Source organism: Oncorhynchus keta, chromosome 14 (genome assembly GCF_023373465.1).
Source record: "Oncorhynchus keta strain PuntledgeMale-10-30-2019 chromosome 14, Oket_V2, whole genome shotgun sequence".
Taxonomy (NCBI): domain Eukaryota; kingdom Metazoa; phylum Chordata; class Actinopteri; order Salmoniformes; family Salmonidae; genus Oncorhynchus; species Oncorhynchus keta.
The window spans coordinates 43,075,745-43,095,443 of NC_068434.1; the positions used below are offsets into that span (position 1 = coordinate 43,075,745).

Consider the following 19,699-nt stretch of genomic DNA (forward strand, 5'->3'; position numbering starts at 1 on the left):
ATCATACTCCATACCAGTTTAAATGTTAAAGAGCATGACTTACATGGCATGTAGAGTTCAGTCTGAAGCTCGTTGGGGTACAGGTCTCTCACTATGGCCCCATCATCCTCTCCATTATCTAGCCAACGGCCACATGGGAAACGGAGTCTCTGGCCCTGAGAGGGGGCGTCGATCTCCACCCAGTCCAGAAACCAACCAGGAGAGCCACCTTGGCACCAGACACAAACACAGTGGTCATGAGGTCAGGGGTTTCATAGAATGGGGATGGTTGTATTCTTTTCAACTTTGTTAATTGGTGGATATGAGTGGAAGGATGAACCCGTAATCTCACCTGAGTTGTCATGGCCGATGCGTAGCTTTTCCAGCTCTCCCAGGTCCACAGCCTCCACAGTGAATTCATCCACCATGCCCTGCTCAAACTTGTTCTTATGGGTCTTACACGCCTTCAGGTTGATTATCCCTGGAATAGACAGTCATGCGTTTAGGGATAGGAATATTAGTAGTTCACAAACATGTTTACATTTTGAAATATGAATTTAAATAAGCTATACCCCCCCCACACACACACACACACAAAAATGAAGATTAAAAATAATAATAATTACACTGGCCCACATTATAATGCCACTATAATGGAGCTTGTACTGTATTTCATTACACCTGTATCATCTTTTTCTCCATAAATGATAGCAAAAACATTGGCATCCGTTCCAGCATGTTTCTTCTCTCCTGTCTTTATTTTCAGGGCGAGAGTTGTAGACATAGCTGTAAGAAAACAAGCAAACATAAACAAGAGAGCGATCTGTTATTGACTGTTCATAATACTGTTATTAAAGTTATTATAGACACTGATAATATGAATCATCAAAACAACTTTCAAGTTAACCACTGAGGAGTTGTCAACAGCAAAAACACCCACACTGGCCGAGGCTCTTACCTTTCTGCTCAAGCCCCAGGGTAGCTGCACCTGTCCCCTCCTCATCATCGTCCCTCTTCATGAAGGCCTCATCCACGGGCACCAGCTCCCTGGCGATCTGTCCATCATCCTCATCCACCGCCAGCCAACGGTTACATGGGAAGTAGTACCTGTGTCAAGACAGATACTTAACATTACTTGCGTAACTCCAGTTCTATGATAATAGAGTGAGGTGTCTCTTATGGGAATTCGCTTCATACGGAAGAATCCAATCACACAACATCTCTCACAGACAGAGGTCGATTGGCCAATGAGGGGAGCCCCTCTCTGATTATAAGTGGCCACGCGCCCGCCCTCTGGTCATTCTCACTCTCTTCCTTGTGAAGATCACTACACTCTCTAAGCTCTCCTCAGCACGACTTGATCCCTGTCTTGCTGTTTAACTGTTTGAATCTGCTCGGTTGTAGCTAGCATCACATGGCTAGCTACTGAGACTTGTTTAAAGCACGCTGCAAGGCTTAGCTAACCCGGCTAGCTAACCACCACTAGCTCTTCCTATCTGCTCAGACAGTATAATTTTCAGCTTTCTCTCTGGTTAAGTTCAACCTACGTTTACTCTTAGCCTTGACTAGAACGACCGACCATGCTTCACAGCTGGACGGTCAAGACAGGCTCTTTGTTCGCCAAAGGACTATGTTGCACAACACTTTTCTTTGGCGAACATTGTGCTAACGAGCTAGGCTATTAACCACAAGGCGTACGCTAGCAAGCTTATGATTTGCCCGAGTACAAAACCTTTGTGTTCTTCTCGTGGCAAGGAACCCGCAACCGCTTCACAGGGTGAACCGAGCAGGGCTCCTGCCCCAGCACCCACACACCTGTGTCCATGTGGGGACATGATAGTAGCCAGGGATACACACTCCTCGCGTATCGACTGCTTGGGGATGAATCTGAGTCCTGCGTGCATTGTAGGGAGTGGCCGAGAACCGGCCTCAAATGGAGACTACACAGAGCAGGCCCTCCACGAGACCCCTCACAGCAAGGAGGTGGCCCCACAACCCAAATTCCATCACTTCTGGGCAGAGGTAATGGATGGTTTCCCCGCAGACCTTTAGTTGCTGTTTGACGACCTAGCAGCTAGTTTTAGATGAGAAAAATGGCTACAGCATTAGCCGTCTCTTCCCCGACAAGGAAGAAGGGGACGAGGAAGCCCTAGGCTCAAGGCTCTCCAACGCCCTGAGCAGAGCATCTTCGCCAGATAAGAAAAACAGGCGTATCGATGTCTACAGGCGGGAAGTGTCCAAGCTCAATATTGTAGTGCCTGTGCCTATGGGGGCAGCGACGTGAAGAGGGACTGTTTTGATGGGAAGAGGCGAAGGTTACGTATGTAACCACGGTTATGTGAGCTATATGGATCACTCCAATATATTGGTATCATTCCGCAGCAGAGGGATACATCCAAGGTGAGGATTTACAGATTTACTCCCGTGAAGACCTGTGTCACGGCTGGGGTCCGCCCCTATATATAGACCCCATGGCCGCGACACACGTTCTCAACATAATTTTTGAGGCGCCTCAGCACCGTAGAGGATTTGAGTTATCCATATAGCTCACATAACCATGGTTACATACGTAACCTTTGTTATGTTTCACTATATTGGATGACTCCGATATATTGTTATATCTGTACCAGACTTAATCGGTGGTAGAGGGACCTGGCCACCCATCGCGGGACCGAGACGCAGGGGCCGTCAATGTGGAAAGGGGATCCCGGCACAGTCCCCGGAAGGGGAGGCGACGCCCAGGACCGCCGAACCAACCGCTGAGGGAGGTGCCACATTTACCCGAAAGTACCTAGCAAAGGTGCAAGAGGAAGCCCAGCTGGCCACAGCACAGAAGTCAGTGCGGGGCACTCCTCTCAGTAGAGCCCAGGACGCAGCCACACCTCGTGTTGAATGTGCCACAACAGATCCCAGCACTGGCCTGCCAGCCAAGCAGTGTGCTGACGTAATTGTGTCCACGATCCAGTGAGAGAGCCTCTGCTTTGATAGCCCAGCCCACATGGCTCGCTCACCATAGTAGACAAAGAGCTGGCCTGTTGTTCTCACTGACCGTGTCTGCTCCGCATAGGCAGCCAGTGCCCGCACAGGGCACAACATGCCGGAGGAAGGCCCAGACTCCCCCGCCACTGCCGGGGGGTCGTAAGCAGACAGGATAAAAGGGATGTTCACATGCCTGTCTGACAGAACCTTTGGAAAGAATGAAGGGTTGGGTGGAGAGATATACTCCTCCCACCTTCTTCATGGAAGTAATCGCTACCAAGAAAGCCACCTTCATAGAGAGGTGTTTGAGGGAGCGAACCCCCTTCATAAACCTGGAGGTCAAGGGATGGCACCCCAATAAGCCTGTCCATCCATCCCACATGGCAGGCAGGTATAGTGGCCAAATACCCTTCAGTGTAGAGGCTGCCAAGCCCTCATCCAAGCGAGACAGCAGGTATTGGAGGACATACTGCACCCCGCATGACTCGGGCAAAACCTCAATACCAGTGCACCAAGAGCAGAACAACCGCCAGCGCAACTGGTATGCCGCGGTTGTAGCCTGTACCCTCTGCATGGTGTTCATTACGCCCTCCTGTAGTCCTAACATGGACCATTGGTGCCGTTCAGCGGCCAAGCCCACAGACTCAGGCGGTGCGGTCTCGGATGCCACAGAGTTCCCCCGGACTGAAACAGCAGGTCGGGTCTCAGGGGCAGTTGCCAAGGTGTCACAGACAACAAGGACAGAAGAAGGTTAAACCAGGGTTGTCTGGGCAACTATGGAGCCACCAGCAGCAGACGATGCTCAGCCATCCTGGTCCTGTCTTCCCTTCAGTTGATGTGCCTGCCGCTCCAAGGGGGTAGCCAACAGCCGCTGGCCGACCTGCCCTTGGTCACACCCCCCCAGCCAATCTGGGAGACGTGTGTGCTGACCAGTTCCCGGCGGCACATCCTCTGCATCTCCACCCCACCTGAGAGAAAGGAGCGACAGAGCCACCTCAACAATGCCCTGAGGCACTGTGCGGTCACCCATAGCTGGCGGTGACGGTGGCGCATTCGGGTGCAGCCGGTGGGAGTTGAACCACCGTTGAAGAGGCTGGAGATGGAGAAAGCCCAACAGGCATTGTCAGGTCAGGGCGGATACCACCCACCCCTGCCGAAAGTGGTTGATGTGGATCAGGAGCATGTCTCTGTCTGACAGGAGCTGGGTCCTGGTCGGAGCACAAATCAGCCAATCGTCCAGGTAATTGAGGATCATCAAATCCTCGGGACGTGAGAGGTGCCAGGACAGCGTCCATGCATTTTGTGAAAGTACGGGGTGCCAAGGAGAGGCCGAAGGGAAGAACCATGAATTCATAAGCCATCCCTTTGAAAGTGAATCGGAGGTACTCCCAATGAGCTGGGTGAACAGGAACATGGAAGTACGAAACCCTGGATACGGTCCCTGGACACGGCCTGCAACACGTGGGCTGGGGACAGCATGTAGAACCTCAGTACCTTCAAGTACCCATCGAGGTTGCGGATGTCCAGAATCGCTTGCAACCCTTCGTCCCTTTTTGGGACCGCAAAATAATTGGAGTAGAGCCCACCTAGCCGTTCTGATGTCTCGATCATGCGGATGGCACCCTTGTCCAGGAGTGAGGAGATCTCTAGCCGCAGCGTTTTCTTCTTCAGGGGGTAGGCCACCGTGGTGACACGAAGGCCCCTGAAAGACGGGAGCCGGCACCGGAATTGGAGTCGGTACCCCTTGGGCATTGTGGACAACACCCAAGGGGACTCCACACCCTCCTCCCACTTTGCCCTTTGAGACTGGGTGAACCAGCAGAGGCCGGGGAAGGGTGTGTCAGGGGTCCTGCCAGGGACCGCCTCTCCTCTGGCACCCCGATGCCATCTGGGCAGGTAGGAAGATCTAATGGTGGTTAGCTTGACTTGCGGCGTGAGCTAGCTTCAGTAGCTAGCCGTGTGACACTAGCTACAACCAGAGACTAATTCTACTCGAAGCAAAAACTTTCCTTCGGGTCATTACTCAACACAAAGACTAGAGCTGACGTCCTACATTCAGTAACGTTTACCTTTACGGCTCACCTGAAAACATTAAGCAGGAAGACAGGGATCAAGTGGCGCTCAGAAGAGCATAGAGAGCGTAGTGATCTTCGCAAGTAAGAGAGTGAGAATGACCAGAGGGCAGGCGCGTGGCCACTTATGAGGGAGGGGCTCATTGTCCACTTGATCTGTCTGTCTGTGACAGAAGTTGTGTGATTGGATTCTTCTGTATTGAATTAGCTATTGAGCAAATTCCCATAGTGAGACACCAAACTATTATTTGGAAGAGAACCATATTCAGTCAAACACTTTGTTGTTGCACACAGATACACTTTATGTTCAACCATGAGAGTGAGTATTCTGTCATATCTAGCTAGGGTAGTGATAAGATCATTTGTGAATGTAGCTACAATTATGGAATGAACGAGAGAAAGTGACTCCTGTCTGGGTGAATCTCAATAGTTTAAAGTAGCCTCCTCTCCTCAGACTATTAGGATGCACCCAAAAGTGACTTACGTGGTGTCATCCTTGGTGTCCACTATCTCCACGCGATCCAGGTACCAAGAGGAGTAAGACGCTGCGTTGTCCTGACGAATGCGTAGCTTCCGCAGGGGGCCCAGCTCAATGGCTGTTATGGTGAACACATCCTCCTGTATGACAACAGCAACATTGACAGAGAGACTTTTGGGGATTCTTTACTCTTGCAACTGATTTTTTTTGCTACCTAGAACCATAAAGGGTTCTTCAGCTGTCCTTGTACTGTTTTAGTAAGAAGGGGTTTGTAACAGATGATTAGAGGTGCCAAAACAGCAGTCTTCAATAAAGGTCTATCATCTTCCATAGAAAGAGTCTCAAAACGGTCTCAATTTTCCCACATAGCACACTATCTACTCATTTGGTAAATAAAGGTCTTATACAAGTGTGTCACTGATTCATGATAAGAGGTCCCTCTCTAGGCTGATGCAATAAATAAAACACATTGTTTGTGGACGTGTACTCCTCCTTGCTCCAAAGAGCCAAAACTTAAGCTCAATAATTCACTGGTTCACATTTAGTGATTAGTAAACATATACCTACGCTACTTTGAATAAGAGGATGCACGCTATCAGGTTTTGTCAATGTAGCGACAGACAGGGTGACAGGTTCAGTGACTTTGGCGACTACTTCCAGCTCCTCTTAGTCACAGATGGCCTAATGGACCTATTGTAATCCTAGAGAAACACTCAGAGCGACAGTCTGCATGGAAGCTCATATTGCTGAATGAGGGTCTGATTATTGATTTTCCAAGGGATATGTAAAGCTAATGAGGGCATTGTGGGCATTCCACGTACAAGAGCACTTGCCTGGGTGACAGTTTATTAAAGCAACATTGTAGCATTGCAGAATGCACACAAAGTCAGGTACCCAAGCTACAAGAATACCTGGAATCATGCAGAACTAGGCTAAAGTCCGGTCTCCCCATACCAGCTACAGTATACTTTGTAGACCAGTGTTTGCTAAGTAAAGCACCGCTTAACTTCAATGGACACATTGTTTTCCTGTAAGACCCATTGTTTTCCTGTAAGACCCATTGTTTTCCTGTAAGACCAATTGGTTTCCTGTAAGTGTTCATTTTCTCCCCATGTAGTGTGACTCCTCTCTCACCTGCCCTGACTCAAATTTATTGAGGTTGCCTGACTTCCTGAGGAGGCGCTCCCCTGTGTCCCCGTTCTCCCCATAAATATTGATGTAGACATTGGCGTCAGTCCCAGCCCCCAGCATGTCCCCGGTGAAGACGCACACTTCATAGGTGTTCTCTGTCAGACAATACATAGGATAGGTAAGTCAGACTTAGTTTGATCCATAAGTTGTGACTGTATTATTTGTCTACTTGCTGCAAAACAACAAAAAAATGTATCCTCTCCTCTCCCCTCTCCAATACCTTCCAGCTGGTCTGTATCCTCAGGAAGCAGTTCCACCACCAGCTCCCCGTCCTCCTCCCCCCGGCTCAGCCAGCGGGAGCAGGGGAACACATATGTCTGCACTATCTCCTGCATCACTTCCTCTGTCTCCTCCTCCGCCTCCTAAGAATAGAATAGAGCGTTATTGAGAAAGTCTGATATTACAAAGTACAGGAAACTGAAAAAATATTTTATTTACCTTCTTTTTCTTCTTCTTCTTCTTGTCATCCTTTTTCTTCGCCTTGGTCACCATGCCCATGATTAGGTGTTTGACGTATACCTTCTCTAGGAACCAGCCGGAGCCGATCCCCGCCTCATCATGGCCGATACGCACCTTGAAGATCTTTCCTACGTTGCTGGCTTCTATCTACAGTACAGTTGTCAGGACAAAAGACAGACTTTGTTACACTGTGGCCTCTCAGAATGTAACTTCTCGGTATCCACCCTCCACCAATATGGCTAGACCTTTATAGCAAAAAAACCTTGCCATGTAACTGCAGGTTTGCTTATCCCGCACACTCTCAGAAAAAAAGGTTAAGAGTTGTTCTTAAGGCTAGGGGGCACTATTTTCATTTTTTTTTTAAAAATAACTTTCCCAAAGTAAACGGGCTATTTCTCAGGACCAGATGCTAGAATATGCATATAATTGACAGCTTAGGATAGAAAACACTCTAAAGTTTCCAAAACTGTAAAAATATTGTCTGTGAGTATAACAGAACTGATATTGCAGGCAAAAGCCTGAGAAAAATCCAATCAGGAAGTGACTCTTATTTTGAAACCTCTGCATTCCTATGTATCCCTATTGACGATTGAAAGGGATATCAACCAGATTCCTTTTTCTATGGCTTCCCTAATGTGTCTACAGTCACTAGACATAGTTTCAGGTTTTTATTTTGAAAAATGAGCGTGAACGACAACATTGCGTCAGTGGTCAGATGATGGCTCTCAGAGTGATTTGTGCATGTTCATTAATTGTTTATGGTTCATTGATCAAGCATGGGAAACAGTGTTTAGACCCTTTACAATGAAGATCTGTGAAGTTATTTGGATTTTTAGGAACTGTAAGGTATCTGAAGTATGAACTGGGGTACAATTATGGACATAAACATTCCTTTTTCAGGACCCTGTCTTTCAAAGATAATTCATAAAAATCCAAATAACTTCACAGATCTTCATCGTAAAGGGTCTAAACACTGTTTCCCATGCTTGATCAATGAACCATAAACAATTAATGAACATGCACCTGTGGAATGGCCGTTAAGACACTAACAGACGTTAGGCAATTAGGGTCACAGTTATGAAAACTTAGGACACCAAAGAGGCCTTTCTACTGACTCTGAAAAACACCAAAAGAAAGATGCCCAGGTTCCATGCTCATCTGCGTGAACGTGCCTTAGGCATGCTGCAAGGAGGCATGAGGATTGCACATGTGGCCAGGGCAATAAATTGCAATGTCCGTACTGTGAGACGCCTAGTTTTCTGTTTTGTGTTGCTGCACCTGACAGAACTGGTCGTTTTTGCTCTTTGTTATTTTGTTCAGATTTTAATAAACATCATGAACACGTACCACGCTGCGCTTTGGTCCACTCCCTCTTCTTCAGACGAGCGTTACAGAACTACCCACCACCAAAGGACGAAGCAGCGTGGTAAGGAGGACTGGACATGGGAGGACATCCTGGATGGCAAAGGATCCTACACATGGGAGGAAATCCTGGCCGGAAAAGATCGCCTGACATGGGAACAGGTCGAAGCAGCAAGGAAGGCGGAGGCAGCTAGTAAAAGGGCCAAGGATTACACGGGGACAAGACTGGCACTAAAGACCGGGAGGCCACTCCAAAACATTTATTTGGGGGGGGCACACGGGGAGATTGGCTGAGCAAGGTTGGAGACCTGAGCCAACTCCCAATGCTTACCGGAGGGAGCGTCGTACTGGTCAGGCACCGTGTTATGCTGTGGAGCGCACGCGGAGGGAGCGTAGGCGTTCTTAGCCCGGTGCGCTACATCCCAGCTCCCCGCATCTGCCAGGCTAGGGTGAGGATCCAGCCAGGACGGATTGTGCCAGCCCTGCTCTCCAGACCTCCAGTACGTCTCTACAGCCCAGGATATCCGGTGCCGGCTCTGCGCACTGTGTCTCCAGTGCGTCTGCACAGCCCAGTGCGTCCTGTGCCTGCGCCCTGCACGTGCCGGACCAAAGTCACCATCCAGCCAGGACGGGTTGTGCAGGCTCTTAGCTCGAGACCTCCAGTGCGCCTCCTAAGCTCAGTGTATCCGGTGCCTTTGCCAAGGACAGGGCCTCCTGTATGTCTCTCCAGCCTGGTGAGTCCTGGGCCTGCGCCCAGAACTAATCCTCTTGTAAGTCTCCCTAGCCTTGTGAGCCCTGTGGCAGCTCCACGTACCAGACTGCCCATACGTCTCCTCCCTCCAGTGATGATCCATGGCAAGAAGCCTCCAGTGAGGAGTCATGGCACGAAGCCTCCAGTGAGGAGTCATGGCATGAAGCCTCCAGTGAGGAGTCATGGCACGAAGCCTCCAGTGAGGAGTCATGGCACGAAGCCTTCAGTGAGGAGTCATGGCACGGAGCCTCCAGCGAGGAGTCATGGCACGGAGCCTCCAGCGAGGAGTCATGGCACAGAGCCTCCAGCAACGGCGGTCTCCAGTCCGGAGCCTCCAGCAACGAGGGTGCCCAGTCCGGGGTCGGTGGCAAGGGTCCCTGCACCAGAGGCGCCACCAAAGTGGGGGGAGCTAGAGGCGGAGGGGGTCTACGTCCCGCACCAGAGCCGCCGCCATAAAGGAGGCCCACCCAGATCAAGTCTATGTTCCACAAAAGCCATCCTCAATGGTACGCAGCCAGACAGTCCATCTGTCTGGCTGATGGACTGTCATCAAGTCTCTAAAGAGTAAGGTTTTGCAGCCGGAGTCCGCACCTTTGGGGGGGGGGGGTGTACTGTCACGCCCTTATTCTCTATTTTGGTTAGGCCCGGGTGTGACTAGGGTGGGCATTCTAGTTTCTTTATTTCTATGTTTTCTATCTTGTGTTCGGCCAGGTGTGGTTCTCAATCAGAGGAAGCTGTCTATCGTTATCTCTGATTGAGAATCTTACTTGGGCAGCTTTTTCCCACCTGTGTTGCGGGTAGTTTTCTGTTTTGTGTTGCTGCACCTAACAGAACTGGTCGTTGTCGTTTTTGCTCTGTTATTTTGTTCTAGTGTTCAGATTTTAATAAACAGCATGAACACGTACCACGCTTTGGTCCACTCCCTCTTTTTCAGACGAGCGTTACATCAATACCATCAAGAGGTGAAGGTACACAAAATAAGTTTGTACCCTGGGAAACAGTAATGTACCTTCACAGTACGTTGGGGGTGTGATGATTGTAGCTTTATATTCAAATGTTTGGATACACAAATGTACCATTATACTATTTATTTTGCACATGTACCCTAAAATGTACCGAACAGTACCATGTGAGATCATACTAGTAATGGGGGAAAAAATCTAAACGGCTACATATCAGGATATTATTTGACGATATATCCGATCGTTTTGACAATATCACAATATAATTTCTGCGCTAGTTGGCTGTACCTGCACCAAAACTCCAAGATTTTTCCTACATAGCTTGTTCTCCATCTTTTTAAATAGAGAAACAATTTGTTTTCAGCGCTTTTATTTCCATGACTGATTCAAATTCGTTTTTTCTCATGGCTTTCTCTTATCCCTCTGCAGCAGACATACGGTGAGCAATATGTTTGGACCATGAAATCGCAATAAAAATCACAGTATTGAATCGCAAATACATATTGTATCATGATAATATTGTATCGTGAGGTCCCTGGCAATTCCCAGCCCTAGATCATATGTGTACCTCTGAAGGTACAATGTATGTATTTTTACCTTTTGTATCCCAGGGAACAATACCGTACCCTTTTTTCTAAGAGTGTACCCTGATCCCTGTCAGACTATAATATTTAATACTATCCCCGGTGAAGACACACACTTCATTGGTGTTATTAATTTTTTCAAACCATTTACTTACCCGTTTCTAATATTATTGTGTCTATAACGATATTGTATGCTATTGAATAATGTCAGTTTGTCTCAAATAGATTCTCAGGAAAAAAGTATTGACATGAAATATGACAATAATGACCTTGAATATCTCAGTAGTTGCTCTCTCATAGTTGTTGGACCTGCTGGCCAGATTGACGACCTCTGTCTTGCCCTTACCACCGTAGATCTGGATGAAAACGTTAGCGTTGGTTCCAGCAAAGCTCACATCACCTGTCACCACTGTTATCTCATAGTTTATCACTGCAAAACAAGATTAAACAAAATAATGATATTACAGAAGAACACAACTTATATATATATATATATGTATATATATCCAAAGATTTTGATTGAGGCGCATAGAGGCAAAAATATATATATATATTGGGCCTCTATGCGCCCCAATCAAAATCTTTGGATTCAAGTTAGTTCAATTTTCCATATCTGTGTGGATAGCCTGAGAGATTGATTGGATTCCCTGTACAGTATATAAAAAATAAAGCAGGAAACATCTATAGGTGTGTGTCTGTTTATAATTAAATGGGTGTGTATGAGGGTGTATTGTAATAGGTGTGTTTACATTGTTTAATGTCCAGGATCTCGCTAGGGTAGATCACCACCTCGGTCTTGCCGTCTGCCTCGTCCTTACAGAGCCAGCGGTGGCTGGGGAACATGTACTGACTCCCACTGGCCGGCACCATGATCTGGACACTGTCCAGGAACCAACCAGCATTCATCCCCTCGTTGTTGTGGCCAATCATCAGACGGCTGATCTGGTGTACAAAAAAACAAACATTTATTTTTCTACTCATATTCACCAAATATTCTATTTTGTATGCATCTCAGGTTAACATCAATACATGATTTTAATGAAAGTCTGACTTATGTGCATGTATCTTAAGGATTCAGCCTTGTATGAATAAGGTATACAATGCTTGTGTATATACATCTTTCATTTTTGAGAGATTACACTTTGGCAGAAATAAAGGCATCGCCTCTAGGCTTGGGCGACATACCGTTTATCGAGGGTATGGTTTTCAACACCTTAAAAATAAATGTTATCTAAATAAATAATATTATTCTCAGGGTTCCAGCTATGCATTTGGTTTGCTAACTTGCTAGCTAAGTGGCTAGATGTCAAGATCAAGCTTCTTGGTTACAGCAGAGCTATTCAATCCCCTCCTGGATCAAGATCCCCGTTTCCTTCAATTTTTGTTTTTGGGAGGAGGAGGGGGGGTGGCGCCCCTTGTGTGAACATTCGTTAATACCGTATACCCCAGTATGGTACAGAAACAGTATATCTGGATACCGTCCACTTCTAGTAGCCTCTAACACTAAAACCAAGAATTCTACTGTTACTGTACCTGTCCAATGTCAAACGTCTCCACAGTGAACACATCCACCCGGCCCACCTCAAAGTAGTTGCGCAGGTTGTTGTCAGAGACCACCAGCATCATCTTACTGGTGTCTCCCTTCTCCCCATACAGCTTCGCAAAAACGGTGGAGTTCGAGCTGCCTCCACTGACGCTGCCTGTCTTCACCGACACATGATAGCTAACATCTGAAAGGCAGAACTACAAGTTGTAGTTCAGGTGTGTTTATTCACTCACGTGGCGGTGAAACAAATGTAGTAAATACAGTAATGTGGTCTCCGTACAACAACTTCAACAAACTTCTCAGTGAGTTCACAGCTCTCGTGTGGCTCAGCTAGTAGAGCATGGCGCGTGCAAAAACAGCGTTGTGGGTTCAATTCCCACAGGGGAAAAAAGACAAAAGTGTATGCACTCACCATTGTAAGTCGCTTTGGATAAAAGTGCCTGCTAAATGACAAAAATATGAATATATTTTCCCACAAACACTTACTGTAAAGACGCTGGCCGTCTGAAAATGGCACCAACTCCCGAACAATCTGTCCGTCATCCTCATTCCGATCTAGCCACCTGAGATGGTAAAGGAAAACATGGCCGTCTTAACTCTTACCCAAAATAACTGCTGTTATCGCAACCTGACCCTATTCTCTGATCACCTGGCACCTATTCAATCATCTTCCCCAAGGTCATAGATGTTACATACATTCCATACCTGTCCTAGGAGATACCTGGCTAAGACATCTGTTCCACAAACTTCCTGTTCCATGTCTCACCTGCCGCAGGGGAACTCTACAACCTGAGACTCAGCCTGTCCCTCTTCCCTGACCATCACTTTCTCCAAGTACCAGCCACAACCTCCGCCCCGCCCGTTGTGCCCGATACGCACACGCCGCACCTGCCCGATTGACACCGCCTCAATAATGAACTCATCCATCTGAATCAGAGGGTGAGAGATAGAGAGATCTGTGAGGAAGACATTTATGTGAACTGTCTTGGTGAATCGATTACAGCTAAGGTATGTGGAAAATCCTGTTAATTTATCATTTGAGTAAACAGCCTATAGTGCAATCCTTAGATATGTTCCAAGAGGCCTAGCGTGGGTCTCCTGGACTCACGTTGCCTTTCTCAAACTTGTTGACGTTGTTTTTGCAGTTGACCAGCGTACGTTCGCCTGTGTCCCCCAGGTCACCAATCAGATTGAGGTAGACAGTGGCGTCCGTCCCGCTGCCGCCAAACTTCCCCGTGCACACAGTCACGCGGTACTTTATCACTACAACAACACAACAGCATTCACTTAACAACGCTAGTATGTTTGCATAGGGTGAAACAATGCAGTAGACAATCCGTTGTGACCTTACAGGGCAGGGGTTCAGCAATCAGGTCTCCAGTGGCAGGCAGCTCTCTAACTAACTCGTTGTCATCCTCGTTAGTATCCAGCCAGCGCTCACAGGGGAACTTAAACTTCTCCTTTGTCAAAGTTTTCATCAGAGATGCCTGCGGAAACACCAAGAGAGTCAACAGGGCAAATCTCTTATCACATCTGCTCTTGCCAAATGTAGTGCATTATATAGGGTGTGAGACAGAGAGAATCTGAACCTCAAGCTTCTTTGTGGATTTTTTTTCTTTATGTTTTCATTTGCTCACCTTGCTCAAATGCCACCCTGCAAAAGGGCTTCTCTTTTCATGCCAGATGCGACATTTTGTAAGCTTCCCCAAGTCAGGTAGCTCAACCTGTGTGATGAATAACAAGAACAGTACACATCCATCGTTACTCAGGAATGAATCTGAGTAACGATTAATCAGTATGTCTGTCTGTCTGTCTGTCTGTCTGTCTGTCTGTCTGTCTGTCTGTCTGTCTGTCTGTCATTCTGTCTGTCTGTCTTTTTAGTCCACCCATCTGTCAGTCCATCCATCTATCCTAAATACATCATACACACCATGAACTTATCCAGCTGGCCCTGTTCAAAGTTGTCTGCTTTGTTGTCCAGTCTCATCTCGTCTGACTTGCCCTTCTCCCCATAGATCTGGAAGTAAACGGATGCGTCTGTTCCTGCGCCAGGGAGATCTGACGTCCAGATCCACAGAGACCAGGGGTGCTCTGAAGAGGACCAGACAAACTGAGAAGTATTCTCCAAACTCAACAGACACACACTCTGGAAAAACACCTCAAACCACAAATACAGATTATATAGAATTTGTTTAGCAAACTCAGTTTGAGAGTCAGAATTTGAACGGTTTCCATGTTAGAAACAAAAGTTATACGATATTTACATTCCAATGATATGAGAATGGAAATTGGAACTCTGTATATTTGCGGCCCTGGAGCACCCTACTCAGATTCTCCGAGACATACAGTACCATAAGCAGCTTTTACACATGGAATGGGATAAAATGTTTAAGAATAGCTAGGCGAGAGAATTAAAGATATTACATCTGAGAGGTAATGAGAATTCAAGTAATGTGGCTTACTCTTCTGTTTCCTCTGCCTTAGTGAGACCATCTCATAGAGCTCTCTCTCTATCAGTCCGTCACCTTCACTCTCATCCAGCCATTTACTGCAAGGGAAGGTCTGCTCGATCCCTGTGAACGGGCAGAACACCACTATCTGGAACATAAACATGCACAAGAGACTCACTGTCATATTTTGACTGGAAATAGATTGGGATGTTAAACATATAAGGAAGTCATTTATTTATATTAGTGTGTGTGTGTGTGTATGTGTGTAATCGCACCTTCTCGCAGTACCAGCCAGCGCTGACTCCTCCATTGTCGTGGCCGATGGTGACTCGGCTGAGGGGGCTGAGCAGGGCAGATATCTCCACGTTAAAGATGTCCGTCAGACCACGCTCAAACTTACCCCCCTGCAGGAAGATCTGTGGAAAAGACCGTGTACAATCACTATACAGACAAACACCACGTTGCTTTCACCTATGACTTCTAATGAATATGAATGACGAAAAGGAGGGAAGTAGTCACGTTGGACTAGGGAAATGCAATTCATTCTAAAAATGACATGCTACTTGATGTATGACTGTACCTTGCCGCTGTTCTTCAGGCCCTTGGTGCCGTGCATCAGCATGTGGATGTTGGAGTTGGTGCCAGCTCCTCGGACCTTCCCTGTCACCACCTGGACGTGGTACACAATACCTGGCGGGTACAGTTACGTGTCAGCTAATCAGACACTCTGCCAACTCACGTCTCTGCTTCAGAACACCCACTCAGAGAGGAGTGAACAGGAAAATAAACCAAATCAAAATATTGATAGTGTGGAAACTAGAATGAATGTCAGGAGGGTCTGAGATATTGTACATTTACTGTTCGTTTCCTTTTTGAAATAATGAATCATTGCAGACGTCACTGCACTAAATATGGAGACAACTGCACTGTGAATGTTTACATGCACCTCCTATAGCCAGAGGAATTTGCATATGATACTTTATTTTTCGTTGTTGCTGCTCAGCCCCCTTTTACTTACTTGTTACTTAAAGTAAATCTATGTATAAGAATATCTGCTTAATGAACCGAATACTGAATATACTGTAATGTAATAGTGTAATGTGTCTTTTTGCTGTTTCGGGGGTCATATACAGTGTTGTCTGGTCTTTCCCCACCTGTGGGCTCACTGCCTCCAACTAGGATGTCCCTCTGAATCTTCCCATCATCCTCATCGATGGCGAACCAGCGGTTGATGGGGAACTCATACAGAGACTTGTTTCCCATGTCATCCAGGAGCACCTGCAGGGACAGGACCAGGGGCAATATACAGTTTGTGTTCAAGCCCCTTTCCTGGCCTCCCTCGCGTCTGCCAAGGGGTCTAACCCTATTGGCACAGTGTCTGTAACTGCATGATTCCTGGTTCAAAGCCCATCCTGCTTACCCCTGGTCAAAACCTTTACACTTGACAAATGTCCTTCTGGGAAGGAGGAGGATAAACAAGCACCTACATCAACCCTCCATTTAAGCAGTCAACAGGGTGACACATTCATGGGTCTGAATACAGGATATAAACAGGACCATACATTAAAATAACACATTTTCAAGGTGCAAGTTATGGTTTCTTGAATTAGCCCCAAATAAAATCATGTCTATCTTGGTGATCTTTGGTGTCAGTGTGTGGCAATCACCATCACATCTACAGACTGTCCCTCTACTGGAAATATAATCCCTTAATGAGGCCTGGTGTCCCTTTACTACAGGTTGGGTAGGATGTCCCTCTGTTCGTGTGTGTGTGTGTGTGTGTGTGTGTGTGTGTGTGTGTGTGTGTGTGTGTGTGTGTGTGTGTGTGTGTGTGTGTGTGTGTGTGTGTGTGTGTGTGTGTGTGTGTGTGTGTGTGTGTGTGTGTGTGTGTGTGTGTGTGTGTGTGTGTGTTTGTGTGTGTGTGTGTGAACTCATCTCATGGTTCCACACTGTAACTGGAATGTGTTGGAGGTGATGGGACACCAGTCTCAGATGAGAGGACAAGGAGAGGAGGAGAGGAGAGGAGGAGATTAGGATCACATGTCTTAAATACCTCTCCAGAGACAACAGGGGCTCACATACAGTAAAACATAGAATAGGGCAGGATATGGAATGATATGGATGGATTGTTCCTTCATCTTGCATTTCAGCAGCCTCCATCTAAAACAAACATTGTCTTAACAGTTCAGGCAACCAGATATGGGTTCAAATACATATGTATTTGATTATTTGTTATTTAAAATAATTATTCGGTGTATTTTTACAGTGGGATGTATTCATAAAATAAGCATTGAATGCAAGGGAAGCCATTGAGCATTTGGCCTCCCTTAATAAAAACAAATATAATATAATAGCCAATCAGCGATGAGCTAAACTGAGTGAGCTCAACTGTGTATGGTCCCAGCGCACCAAAAGAAAGTGTCATGGGAAGCCAGTTTGGATTTGGCTTCACTCCTAGAATCAATTTGAATTGTTGCATCTCGTTGTGTTCTTGTCCTTCGGTGGCTAGCCAGCTAGCTAGCTAAAATCGCCCCTTTCCTAAATTAGCCATGGATGGAGACAGGGATTTGAACTTGTGGTTTTAATTAATTCTCCATACTTGTGAATGATTATAATGGTTATTCTGATACAACCATAAAATAAATTGTGCCCCTGAACTGAGAGGATGGAAGTTCACTATGTAGCTAGATGTAGAAGGTTAATGTTAACTAGCTAACGTTGCCCATGGAAGAAAGTTAGGCTAGCGAGCAAGCATTTTAGCCAGGTAGTAAATAAAAGCACGTACTATATGACAGTCATAGACTGTTTCTTCAAATTGAAAGAGAGGAGGATGGCATTGGCGTTTCTCTACAAGCAGGGTGAGTCAACATGATTTTTCTACTTGCAGGAACGCACACACACATACACAAATCAGAACCATGGACAGCCAAATCATATTTAGCTTACGTTGATTGGACTAAATTGTTTTTTGGTATCTTTTAGTTGTCACTGTATTAGACTAAGTATAGGTGATTTGATGATGTTGAAATGTTGAAGTTGAAATGGTGCTGGAATAGTGTAGCAGCTCTGAGCTCTCAACTTTGAGACTTACAATAACTCTCCGTGGTTCTAAATCAATAGTTTCTTAGTAGTCTGAAAATGTTGGAAACATTAACTTTCTTGACCATGCTGTAGGTCATGTGACTGTTTGTTACGTGCAAAATGCTTTGTGGACTTCACCGGACAGAGGTTGCTCTCCGGTTTTGGATTAAACAAAGGTGTGGTTGAATTTATTCTGCCACTGTGTCTTATTGTCTTGGCCTTAGGCATATATCATGGTCGCAAGGCATATCAACTAATAGGTTATAGAGCAAACAATGCAATTATCACAACACATAGGTTGCAATATGGCTTTTTTCCCCTGGCTTAGCTTCCCCAGTGATACTGGTATTTGAGTGTGTTCAAATACACAGCCCAAAACAAGTAGTATTTGAATGGTTATCTTTTTAAACCAAATAGTTGACCAAATTGTATTAAAAACTACCTGGGTTAAATGCATGGGAGTGTATTTGAGTTAGTGTATTTTTTCCATGTGTATTTTCAAATACATTCCAATATTCAACTACTTGGTTTTTTTCTTCAAATAAAGGTTATCTGAATACTTGTTTTGAAATGTATTGAAAAGTTGTTCAAATACCTGAAATAGTATTTGAACCCAGGTCTGCTGGCAACATTGGTTCCTTCATTTTATGAGTTTATATCCTAATGAGCCTCCAGATTAAAACTGTTCATATAGCCATAGCATAGTCTTGCTTTAACTGTACTGTACCTTGTCCACAAACCATCCAGCGGAAGAGCCTTTGTTGTTGTGACCCAGGGTAATCTTCCTAATTTTGCCGAGGTGGGGAGCTTCTAAAGTGAACTTGTCCTCCGTGCTTTTCTCAAAGTTATCATTCTTATTGTCCAACCGCCTCTCACCTATGAAAAGGGTCAGATGTAACACACAGAGCATGTTTGAGTACTATGGGCCCGAATCCTAAACTGTAAATCAGTAACCTACAAGATATCACATTTTAGTTTCTCAATCACACATAACTAACCATTAAAATGACCTATTGTCTGGAATGAAACTCACCGGTGTCACCAAACTCTCCAAAGATGTTGATGAAGACATCAGCATCCGTTCCACTGCCTTTTACATCTGCTGTGAACACGCTCACTACATACTTATTATCTACCAGAGAAAAACACACGTTTGATTAACCATAATACAACTAATTCAGATTGTAACTAGTTTTACACATATTATGCAAAAATCTCAGCCAAGAAACCTTCCACAGGCTGCATCCAACACAATCAAATCCAAGATGGCGGACATGGTACCTACATTTGGGCAAGTCCATGGGGTCGAGGCTGCCCAGCAGATCCCTGACAAACAGGTTGTCACCTTCCACTTTACTGAGCCAGTTATTACAGGTGAAGTAGAACCTCAGGTGAGGTCTTGTAATATCAGTCACCACCACTCTGTCCAAGAACCAGCTGGCATTCAGACCTGTGTTATCATGTTCTATCCTACAGGAGTATTATCAATCAATCAATCAATTAACCAATGAAACATATACACTGAGTGTACAAAACATTAAGAACACCTGCTCTTTCCATGACATAGACTGACCAGGTGAATCAAGGCGAAAGGTTTGACCCCTTATTGATGTCACTTGTTAAATCCACTTCCATCCATGTAGATGAAGGGGAGGAGACAGGTTAAAGAAAGATTTTCAAGCCTTGAGACAATTGAGACATGGATTGTGAATGTGTGCCATTCAGAGGGTGAATGGGCAAGACAAAAGATTGAAGTGCCTTTGAATGGGGTATGGCATTAGGTGCCAGGTGTACCGGTTTAAGTG

General features: G+C 45.9%; 1 protein-coding gene across 1 annotated transcript in view; it reads right to left on the minus strand.

The window, feature by feature from the left end:
- LOC118393470 (lipoxygenase homology domain-containing protein 1) overlaps positions 1-19,699 on the minus strand; it is a 39,130-nt gene that overhangs the window by 13,764 nt on the left and 5,667 nt on the right. Inside the window, exons 5-28 of the mRNA XM_052461801.1 lie at positions 19,180-19,364; positions 18,928-19,026; positions 18,622-18,770; positions 15,968-16,091; positions 15,394-15,503; positions 15,089-15,229; positions 14,826-14,961; positions 14,294-14,454; positions 14,001-14,087; positions 13,715-13,850; positions 13,472-13,626; positions 13,130-13,290; positions 12,850-12,926; positions 12,351-12,547; positions 11,567-11,759; positions 11,087-11,247; positions 7,138-7,305; positions 6,920-7,061; positions 6,643-6,794; positions 5,515-5,648; positions 938-1,086; positions 661-765; positions 332-460; positions 44-208 (exon numbers count right to left, since the gene is read on the minus strand). Of these exons, the coding sequence (XP_052317761.1) occupies positions 44-208; positions 332-460; positions 661-765; positions 938-1,086; positions 5,515-5,648; positions 6,643-6,794; positions 6,920-7,061; positions 7,138-7,305; positions 11,087-11,247; positions 11,567-11,759; positions 12,351-12,547; positions 12,850-12,926; positions 13,130-13,290; positions 13,472-13,626; positions 13,715-13,850; positions 14,001-14,087; positions 14,294-14,454; positions 14,826-14,961; positions 15,089-15,229; positions 15,394-15,503; positions 15,968-16,091; positions 18,622-18,770; positions 18,928-19,026; positions 19,180-19,364 (3,416 nt within the window). The remainder of the gene's footprint in view (positions 1-43; positions 209-331; positions 461-660; positions 766-937; positions 1,087-5,514; positions 5,649-6,642; positions 6,795-6,919; positions 7,062-7,137; positions 7,306-11,086; positions 11,248-11,566; positions 11,760-12,350; positions 12,548-12,849; positions 12,927-13,129; positions 13,291-13,471; positions 13,627-13,714; positions 13,851-14,000; positions 14,088-14,293; positions 14,455-14,825; positions 14,962-15,088; positions 15,230-15,393; positions 15,504-15,967; positions 16,092-18,621; positions 18,771-18,927; positions 19,027-19,179; positions 19,365-19,699) is intronic.